General features: G+C 50.7%; 1 protein-coding gene across 1 annotated transcript in view; it reads left to right on the forward strand.

Moving 5' to 3' along the window:
- LOC108799900 (neurobeachin-like protein 2) overlaps nt 1-11,285 on the forward strand; it is a 104,045-nt gene that overhangs the window by 15,256 nt on the left and 77,504 nt on the right. Inside the window, 5 exon segments of the mRNA XM_018571836.1 lie at nt 315-397; nt 980-1,065; nt 1,787-2,087; nt 5,267-5,373; nt 6,718-6,795. Coding sequence (XP_018427338.1) covers nt 315-397; nt 980-1,065; nt 1,787-2,087; nt 5,267-5,373; nt 6,718-6,795 — 655 coding nt within the window.

Here is an 11,285-nt window from a genome sequence, read left to right on the forward strand (position 1 = left end):
GGTGGGGGGGGGTGATGGTGGTGGGTGATGATGGTGACGGTGGTGGTTGATGACGGTGGTGGTGGTGGTGATGGTGGTTGATGATGGTGAGGACGACGACGGTGGTGGTTGATGACGACGGTGGTGAGGATGGTGGTGGTGGTTGATGATGGTGACGATGACGATTGTGGTGGTTGATGATGATGATGATGATGGTGACGATGACGATTGTGGTGGTTGATGACGAGGATGGTGGTGGTGGTTGATGATGATGAAACGTTCCGATTCGTTGTATTCCTTTCTGGAAATTCTCTCAACTTTTTTTCCTTCTCCAGGGAAATTGTAAGCGCGAAAGAGAAAAGTAAATACAAGTTTTCCCCGGCGTCCCTTTCCCCGGAATTCTGCAGCTTCTTCCAAGGTAACCGTTATATGACCTCAGCGAGCCGTACGCCGGTCAGCGTTCTGGTTGTTTAGCATTCCTGGAAGTTCCGGGAAGAGTGATCAATACACATTTGTACTTCTGTTCAGACAGTCCTGTGATCCAGGCAGCACTACATGAGTACCATGTGACCCCGCTGTTCACTTCTGCATCTTCCTGTGTCACCGACCTGCTCATTGTACTATCCAACCCCCACAGTGCTGACGTCCAATCCACACGCTGACCCTCCCATGAGCTGCCTAAACCCCTCCCCCTCCAGCTCCCAGTGCCTGAACACATGTTGGATTAGTAGCGCAGGGCAGTGTTCTCCGGGTGGAAGCGGCTTTTGTGCCAAGTTACCTGTTAGGAGAATCTTCACCACAGCGGAGATGGCCAATCTTTTCTTCGCCAGAACCTGCCCCGTAGTTGGGGGATTGGCATCTTCCTGTAGCAGCTTCTCACCCAGGCATATTGCCGGGTATCAGACCCCAGTCACAGAATATACATTGCTTCCTTATACTGATGAGGAGTTGTCACTCTAGATGATCTGTAGACCTGTCTCTTCCTTGTGTTTTCTACTAGATGCCTTCCACAATGGGGACAGCCTGCCCGAACTGGTCAAACTGCGCCTGGTCCACCTCTACGGAGCCATTATTACCGGATATAAGGTAAGCAATGAGGGGGCGGGACTTACATGGGGGTATAGCAAAGGCTTCTGTAAATGACACAGCACTCTACCTCAAGTGTTACACAAAAGAAGACATCTCCACTAGCTCTGTAGACATCCATCACTGCTGGACATTGGGTGCTGCAGACATTAGCTGTGCAGTCAGCTGATCAGTTGCTTGATTAAATGCCATCAGAGTGTAATCAAGCAACTGATCAGCAGTCTCCACTTCTCTAGAGTCCAGTGGCGGCGTGCTTTACACCGCGGCATCCCACGCTTTGCATTGCACTTGGTGATGTGCGGCTTGGATGCAGCTGCTCGGCCATGGAAACCCGTTCCATGGAGCTCTCTACGCACTGTTGTTGTGCCAATCTGAAGGCCGCATGGAGTTTGGAGATCTGTAGCAATCGACTCTGCAGACAGTTGGCGACTTCTGCGCACTGTGCGCTTCAGCATGCGCTGACCCCGCTCTGTCATGTGACGTGGCCGACCACTTCCTGGCTGAGTTGCTGTTGTTCCCAGTTGCTTCCACTTTGTTATAATCCCAGTAACAGGTGACGGCGGGCGGAATATTTAGTAGCCAGGAAATGTCACGGAACACCTGAGTCACATGATTTGGAGGGGGAGGGGCCCAATACTTTTGGCAATATATTGTGTGTTGTTGCGGAGAGTATAATGCGGCTTGTTTTCATTTGATAAAACCTTTGCGTCCTCTCTTGTAGACCAACGCGCTCCTCCTCATCAGCCCGTCCTCCGTAGAGGTCCTCATGCTGGTCCTGCAGAGTTGGTGCGTCGCTCAGGGCGCCCGGGACCTGCACATCGTACAGCTGGCTCTGAACTGTCTGATCTCCATGATCCACATCCTGCACAGCAGCAGCCCCAGCCAGAGGAGGGTGGACATCCGCCACATCCTAGACAGCTACTTCAAGATCCTCAACTGCGACCGGCCCCTGTACTCCGCCGAAAGATTAGCGGGGCCACACTGGGAGGAGGGGCTCCTGACACTGCGGATCCACATGCTGCGTATGTACCGGGTGCTTGTCTGCCTTGGGGGGAGGGGGGGAGAATCGCATCATTGGGGTGATCAGAATGCCAATCATTGAGTGCTTGGAGGAATGGATAAGGAAGCGCGGCATCCTTGGATCATCCTATTGGCGTTTCTGTCCAATAATGTTGTAGAGGTGTTTAAATGGGGCGTCTGGATTTTGGGCTGCCGGCTTCTACACACCAAAGGTTCTCCACAATTTCCTTGGAGCTTTCCATAGCAGAGTGGTGGGGTTTTAGGAAGGGAAGGTTCTCCTAATAGTCAGTCCAGTCCATATATATGGTTTTCATTTTTATTAGGGATGCACCGATACCGAGTATTTGGCCAATTGCTCGCCCAAATGGTCCGATACCTTCCCCAATACCGAAACTTCCGGTCAGAGGAAGATTTCCTCTGACTGGCAGTGCCGTAAGGGAACATGGAGCCAGCTTCCGCTGCGATCAGGAAGCTGGCCGCGAGTACTGACCCGGCTTCCTGATTGGCCAGGAAGCCTGCTCGCTGCTGATGCATCGGGGAGCCGGCCTTCCGGCCTATTAGCATCGAGACGGTCGAGCAGCTGGCTCCTTGCTGATTGGCCGGGAAACCGGCTTCCCGACCAAAAATGAAGCTGGGTGGCGAGTAATGACCCACCTCCCGGCTTTCTGATTGGCCAGGAAGCCGCCTCCTTGCTGATGCACCGGGGAGGCGCCCTTCCGGCCTATCAGCATCGAGCCGAACAGCTGGCTCCTTGCTGATTGGCCGGGAAACCGGCTTCCCGACCAAAAATGAAGCTGGGTGGCGAGTAATGACCCGCCTCCCGGCTTTCTGATTGGCTGGAAAGCCGGCTTTCCAGACAATTAGCATGGAGTTGGCTTTCCGATCAATCATAAAGTTGGGAGGTAGGTCATTACTCGCACCCAGCTCCCTGATTGGTCGATGCTGGTTGGCTGGGAAGCCAATCACAATCAAGCCGGGCCAAACAACATGGAGCCGGCTTCCGGGGGCAATCGGGAAGCCGGGCGGCATGTCATTACCCACCGCCCGGCTTCCTGATTGCCCCGGGAAGCCGGCTCCATGCCAGCGGAGGTATCGGTACTCGGTATTGGTGAGTACCGCAAGCAAAGTATCGGTACTCCTACTCAATACCGTAAAACCGGTATCGCTGCATCCCGAATTTTTAAGCTAATTTTAGAGTGAAGTCTGGCCTCTGACACGAGTCGGCTCTTTCTTCTAGCCATGTACTTGTTCTTGGAATGAATCTATATCTGGACTATTAACCCATTGTGCGGCTCTTCAGTCTCCAGAACCCTTTGTGTGTAGAAGTCTGCAGACACCCGCTGTGCATTAGATATTTGGTACCCAAGTGGGAGGATGCCGGGTAATCCTGATAACAGAAAGAAGAAGTCCGAGGCAATATGTAACAGTGTGATAGGGAATGCCACCCCTGTGAGGGGCGCAATGTTCAATAGACAATGAATGATTCAATAGACGTGTACTGTGGATGAGCTCCTTCCCGGCAGAATCCTGAAAGCTGAACTCCAGGCGGGTGTAAGACACTCAAACCAATGCAGCTCTCTATCCATTCATACAAGGGTAGGCAACCTGGGCACTCCGGCTGCTGTGGAACTAGAAGTCCCATGAGGCATTGCAAGACTCGGACAACCGCAGGCATGACTCCCAGAGCTAGAGCCATGATGGGACTTGTAGGTTCATCACAGCTGGAGTGCCGCGGTTGCCCACCCCTTAATACATCATGAAATGTATTTATTAAATGCAAGCAGTGTCAGTGTAAGGACTTGGTATGAGCCTCTTGCAGTTCCTGTTCAGCAGAGCTCAGACCGAGGGAGGGAGAAGCAGCACAGGGAGCCAATCGGCTGTGCCGGTGGGCTTTTTTTTTTGGTAATAAGAAACATGCGGAGAAGAGGAGAGAGCAGAGTGAAAAGAGACATGAGCTCATCAGTCTGCTGAAGAGGGGGGGGGAATGAGAGAGAGGGAATGAGGGAGAGGGAGCAAGAGAGGGAATGAGAATGAACCTTTTGGGTGCCAGCTGAGTATGAAGGGAAGACGTGGGATCTGTGTTCCAAAAATATAACACAAGGAGGAGATAATGTCCGGGGCTGAGTAACAATTACCATTTAGTGGTTTCCTGTCTGTCTCTAGTTCACAAAAAAAAGAGTGTTGGGGAAATGTAGAGAGTGCAGAGAAGGGGTCAGCTGTGGCTATGGGGTTCTGTATACGGAGGTTCTCAATTTATTTTGTTGCAATTTAATACTCCAAAATACAATATAAACTTCTATAGCCCATAGTCCTAATGACACCTCGCCCATCATCACCTGGGTGACACGGCCTCTACACGGTTCGCAGTGTTACTGCAGCTTCCTCAGGAGAAGGTTAGAAGTATCTAAGTGATAGAAAGTAAAGTGCATCATGGTAAATATAAATATTCCATAGTAGCATACCGTCTCTTTAACATCTCACCGCTGGATACGTTGTGCCGTGACCGATGCCGTGCGTTTGGTAGTAATGGACTGAAGACGCGTTCTCTTTACATTTTGGTGATGATGTGTGACGTCTTATGAGGGACTCTGGGCTATAGAAATGTATATTGTATTCTTAAGAATGACATTTTGGAGTTCTATGCAAAGTAATAAAATGCTTTGATTTGATCTGTATGTGTGGTGACGATGTCATTGGGCCCCTGAAAAGCCCAAAAAATGTTTTCTTCTTGTTCTTCTTCTATGTATAGAATGGGATGTGGCACCTCTGCCTTCCATGTTTAGTTCCGCTTCAAGTATAAAAATGTTACAATGTATTTATTCATTTTTTTTCTGTGCATTGAACTCGAAGGACTTCTCCTTTTTTTCAAACAAACAATGTAACTTTAACTTTTTAGCTTTGTAACAATGCGACTTTACAGCAATGTAACTTTTTAGCTTTGTAACAATGCGACTTTACAGCAATGTAACTTTTTAGCTTTGTAACAATGCGACTTGACGACAATGCGACTTGACGACAATGCGACTTGACGACAATGCGACTTTACAGCAATGCGACCTTACGGCAATGCGACCTTACGGCAATGCGACCTTACAGCAATGCGACTTTACAGCAATGTAACGGAGCTCTGTAACAATGTAACAGTCGTCTCCCCCACTGACGTCTCTTCTCTTGATTTCAGGGGCCATCCCGGAGATGCTGAACTGCCACGATCGGCCGGTGCTGCAGGCCATATTCCTCAGCAATAACTGCTTCGAGCACATCATCCGCCTCATCCAGAACAGCAAGGTAGGCGTCGTAGTGCCCTTACCCGGCCCCCTCCCAGTAGGCGGGCCTAAGGGGGCGACCTTCACAAACGCAACACTTCCAGGGCCCAGGGATTCCTTTATTGTACCAATGTATAGTGTTTGCTTCCTGTAAGCTCACACAGAGACCTCCCCCTACTGTTAGCCACTCCCATTGCAAGCCTGATCTTCCATTCAGCTGCTGTGTGGCAATTATTAGATATACTCTACTTAAAGTGGCGAAATCATTTAAAGGCTTTTGAAGGAATACATACAACAAGCTCCCGTGGATTGAAGTCAACGTATTGATGCGCTCCAATTTAGAGGAGGGGTGGGGCTTTCACTGCATTGTCGCTGCTGCTAACAAAATGTCGGATATTATGTAAGAAAAGACTTTAATATGCTTATTTCGGGCACGCGGCAATTTTCTGTCTGTACATCTTAACAACATTAAACCAGATGGTTGTCGCTTTTTGTTGTGTGCTGATTGTGTGTTACGCTGATGTCTTCTGATGTCCTTGTTGTGTGTTTTAGTCCTGACCCCTCTTCTTTGTCTGGGGAGGATGCAGATTCACCCGATACGCAACAGGAGCAGCGTGACCCCAAACGGACAAAGGTCCTAATTAGTTGGGAGTCTCTGTACTGAAATTTACCCCTCCCCTCCCCCATCCTCCAGCGCTGACTGGCGGAACGGACGGGGGAGGGGGCGGGTACAGCTGGCTCTGCCTCTAGATAGGCAGAGCCAGCTGTCACTCACGCAGCTGGGCGGATCTCAACAGTAATGTCACGATCCGTCCTGGCTGCGGCGCTCTCAGTATACAGTGAGCTGAGGTTTGGGTCACGGGAGGAGGTTAGTACATGTCCTCCTGTGACCCCGAGGGGGACAATTGGGGAAAAAGACTTACCCCATAGTTCTCTTTTAACCCTAAATAACACCATCCTCTTTAATTATTTAATACTGGTTTTATTTATTTATTAAGAGTTTTTTTTCATTTTGTTTAGAAATACCCTTCAAATAAGTAAAACGTATCGTTTTGGTTTCTTGGTGAACCCGGCACCTATTTTGATAAATCTCCCCTCCTGTGTCTCCTTTCCTACCTCTTGTCACTTTGTGTTATTGAATGGGAACTCTACACAACTTTTTTTGGTTGGAGCCATGGAGGGTTGGAATTGGTGTCAATATCGACGGCCAACCCAACCCCACCCCACGGTGGATTCTCCATAGGAGCATTCACTCCAGAGAGAGTAAGATTTCACCGGTGAGCCCTAAGTAAAAGTTGTGTGGAGTCCCCAGCATGTCCCCTTCATCTCCGTGTTCATGTAACCTCTCGTAATCCCATTTTGACAGCTTTATTTGAGCAGTGGTCGCAGTGCGGAGGAGAGCGATCTGACCACTCAGTTACTGACCGAGCGTGACATCACGAAGGTATTCTATTGGTGTTTTTGTTTTGTCCCGTGGTGCCGATTGCAGTGGGATTTCATTATAATTGAACTTATTTGTGGAGATGTTTAGCTCTGTGGTGGACAAGCTCATAGAGAAGTCTGGTACTGGCGAGGAGAGATGAGCCTCAGCTGGTCAAAGCTCACAACGCGGTGCTCACCGACTCCCCGCCATTCCCCAGCCCTGTCTAGGGGAATGTGTAAAGGGTCCGTCCAGCCAAAAGTAACATTTCAGATATAAAGTGACGTTTTCTGCACTAAGTGCCTAATGTTTAGTACCAAATCCCCGCCATAGATCTCCCCCCATACTTCCTGGATCTGTCTACCTTTAGGTGTTCCCGCACATCCCTGATGGTAACTGATCCTATTACATTCTCCATATAAGATGTACAAATCCAACAGGGATGGTGGGGGCCCCTCATAATGGGCACAGCGGGTGTACAGACCCGGGAACTCAGCACAGGGATGGTGGGAGCTCCTCATAATGGGCACAGCAGGTGTACAGACCCGGGAACTCAGCACAGGGATGGTGGGGCCCCTCATAATGGGCACAGCGGGTGTACAGACCCGGGAACTCAGCACAGGGATGGTGGGAACCCCTCATAATGGGCACAGCGGGTGTACATCACACAAATAATTTCATCCAAAAGACAAAGAAACAAACTGTCGGGTGTTTAATTCTGCCATAGCTTCTAAACACTGAAATATTCTTGTTTGTGTGGACTGACCCTTTAATAATTTTGCATTTTTCGGGATATTTAAATTTGGTGATTTTGTCAGTATTTTTTTTTTATGGGTGTAGACTTGTGTACTGTGCGGCTCATGTGCCCTAAAATGTGCAAAGATCGTTGTTTCAGCCACTAATGATCACTAACCAGATCTTGCTTTGCAGTGCGTTGTGTGCGTTGTGTCCGCTTTGCATGGTGTCATCCTTCCGCAATACGTCACGAATTGTAGATAGATAGATTTTATTTGTCACATACACAATCGTACAAGTATGATATGCAGTGAAATGCTTACACGACTGCAGAGCAGTCGTGACGGCAGCCGACTACACCGGCGCCATCTTTGTAGAGCAGTACGGTGACAAGACGCGGATGTAGAGAGCCTGCAGCTTCTCCTAAAGCTCCGGGTGTCGCCTCTGAACGGCAGCGTGATACAAGTGCAGGAGCGCTGTACAATCTTAACCGCCATTAATCCCCAACGGAGAACCTGACTGTGCCAGTTGGTAGACGAGAAGATCGTTATGGGCCTCCGCATAATCCCCCATCTTGTCCTCGACGTGGACGACTCCGTCTCCCAGGGCGTCAACATCCCTTCTCAGCAGCAAAAAGCACATCTCTATGCAGGGAGCACCCAAGAGACACAAGCACGTCCCCTAGGGTAGTGTCCAGCAGGGGGCGATCAGCAGTGGGACAATCCTCAATGGTGCTATTCATCTCCTCACACACATGCACAGTAGGGCCAGACCGCTCGTCCCCCTCCCCAGGCCGTATCTGCGCTCCCCCAGAGTCCAGTCTGGGCGTGGATTTTGCCGGGTTGGCGGTCACCTGGCTCCCACCTCCTTTTCGGCTCCCGCTCGTTACGGCTGTCGGAGAGTTGCAGAGAGGACAGGGTGCTGGACGAGCCGGCGCCATCTTGAGTCCGGGGCGAGCCCGTCGAGCGGAATAATTCAGTAAGTTTCCGAGGGCCTTTCTTAGAATTGTAAATTGATACTCAGTAAAACGCGTTGCTGTTTCCTCAGCAGGAGAGTCCCGGGGGTGTCTGCAGCTCTATGCTGGTCCTTCACCCCCCTGCAGCTCTCGGCTCCTGGATTACATTGGGGTCAGTTGAAAGCAATACATTCCAGGGAAGCAGTTGCATTGTGTGTGGTCCCGAGTTGGATTTGTAGGCGTCACTTCCAGGGAGTTGTTCTGAATTACAGACACAAGTCTGGATTTTTTTTCCAGGTGAATAGTTTTGGGTTGAGCACCCCTCTGAATATGAAACATTTTCATTTGGGCTCCGTCAGAGGATACCAGCCAAACCCCTCACTGAACGGGCCCTAATTTCCACGTTCATGTTCTACTTCCAGCTGGCTGAACCCCCATCATTGCCACACACACAGAAAATTAAAGGAGAACTATGAGGGGGGGGGGGGGGGGGAAAATAAGATGCTCCAGCGCCAAAGCACTGCAGGAATCTTCCATTATCCTGACCTGCAGGGGGGTTATTTAAAAATCAAATGGAAACCCAAAAACCTTTTGTGACTGTATTTATTTTATCTTCTGCTGGGATTATTAGATTCAGCCAATCGGTTTCCAGCTTTTGTTTCTCTGGCTTTGCTGGAAATATAAAAGCAGACGTGTTTCTTTGCTTTGATCTTTATATAGGAGTCCCTCCCCTTCTCATACCTGTCTGCTGCTGGGGAGGGGGGCAGGGGGGGGAGTAAACATGCAGTGTAAATAAGGTTCAGTATTTGGGTTTGGCAGCTCAGGCATGTCCGCCTTCACCAACCGGCCGGACTGGTTCTGCGCGGTGAACGCTGTGCGACTCCCGGACGGATTTCGGATTAGTGAGGCTTGGCGGCACTTTGTTTTTGGTGTCGTCTTTTTATTACTGGCACTTATCTGTCCCAATCCTGCAGTGAAAGCACCGTCTGATATGGTCGGTGTGCCTTGTCTGTGCTGCTCCAGCTGTCTCCTGCGCCTGCCTCCATTTGCCCCAAGAGTGATGATCTCATGACGAGAGACACCCGATGCATTTTGGGGGGTCTCCGCAACCCCCCTTCATCAGGGTTTAGGCAATCCATTGCACTCGCTCAAAAGGACTCAGAGGCTGGAAAGCGGTCTATTGATGACACTCACTGCCTGCTCAGAAGGACTCGGGAGCCTGGGCTTGTGTATCAGAGCCAATCGGTGTCCACAGTAGACCGCTTTCCACCCTCTGAGTCTGTTTGAGTGAGTGCAATGGATTGCCTAAACCCTGATGAAGGGGGATTGATGAGACCCTGAAACGCGGTGGCTGTCTCTCGTCATCCTACATGGACTCTTGAAGTGTGGCTTCGGCGCTCCCTATTGCTTGACTGCAAATGGAAAATTTCCTCTATCTCTTATCTGAGCGAATTAAATTCCTTGAATTATGTTGACCAAATAGAAGCACCTCTTAGCCGGGGACCAGGTCCCGAAAGTAAGGAGTGCTTCTCATTGGTCAGTGTGGTCATGTGACTGTGTGCTGACCAATGAGTGCTCGCCATTGGCCAGCATTATGCTCATTACATGCAGCAGGGCTGTGCCCGTGCACCAGTTGGTGGGGGATCACACAGGTATGTACAGCGGGGAAGGGAGAGGTGGCGGTGGGGGGGGTTGGGATGCTGGTAAGTTCATTTTCTCAAATGTTGTTGGGAAGTGAACTCGCCCTTTAAGCCCTGAGAAAGGGGGATTGTTGAACCCTCGAAATGCGTCGGATTTCTCTTCTCATCTTCCTGATAATTGTAGAATCAATTTGCTTGACTGCAGGCAAAGTTCATGATCTAAGTGACCCCTGGACTTGGGGAGAACCCCGTTTTTGTGGGTAGCTGCCAAACCCAGGCCAATGGGGCGACACGTAGACACTCCACCAACCAGCCAGAAAACTGGGTCCGGTGCCCCGCTTCCCGCCAACTCTTGGTGGAAGATTTTTCATCCGTTGAGTTTCCTCGTCACTACGGTCGCAAAGGATCGTGATTTTGGCCCCATTAAAGGAAAACTATGGGGTCAGTGTTTTTCCCCCATAGTTCTCTTCAAGGGCACAGGAGGACATATACTAGCGTCCTCCCCTCACCCTAAGCTCAGTATATAGGGAGCCACAGCTCGCGCTATACTGAGACCGCCGCAGCCGGGACGGATCCCGACATTACTGTCTGGATCCGCCCAGCTGCGTGAGTGACAGCTGGCTCTGCCTATCTAGAGGCAGAGCCAGCTGTGCCCGCCCCCTCCCCCGTCCGTTCTGCCAGTCAGCACTGGAGGAGCGGGGGGGGGGGGGATCCCTGCAGGGAAAGGGGAGGGGCAGTGACCACTCTCTGCAGGGAGATGATCGAGAAGTGAGCGAGCGCCGGTGTGTGATCGCTCCCTTCCCGATCAATAGAGCCGACGTGTGACAGTTTCATTGTCACACGTCGGCTCGAACTTTCACCTCACAGTTCTCCTGTAAGGGCTCATTCACACAGGCGTGCACGCCCCTGCAGAGACCTGCTCCCATGTAATTGCGTGCATCTGCCTGTGCATCGCCATGGGAGGACGCGACTGCACACAGCTGCACGCAGGCATCCGCGCAGGTCCCGCTGCATGTACTTGGACACTGTCTGCATCCAAATACATGCATTGTCTGTGTACAGCTGCGTCGCCCCGTACAGGCCACTGCACACAATTACATGCAGCACCTGTCTCTCCTGGGAGCATGCTCGCCTTGCGTATGTGCACGCATTTGTGAATGGGGCCTTACCATTGGAAAATCGAA

The sequence above is a fragment of the Nanorana parkeri genome, unplaced genomic scaffold (assembly GCF_000935625.1).
Source record: "Nanorana parkeri isolate BGI_ZX_2015 unplaced genomic scaffold, ASM93562v1 scaffold1851, whole genome shotgun sequence".
Taxonomy (NCBI): Eukaryota; Metazoa; Chordata; class Amphibia; order Anura; family Dicroglossidae; genus Nanorana; species Nanorana parkeri.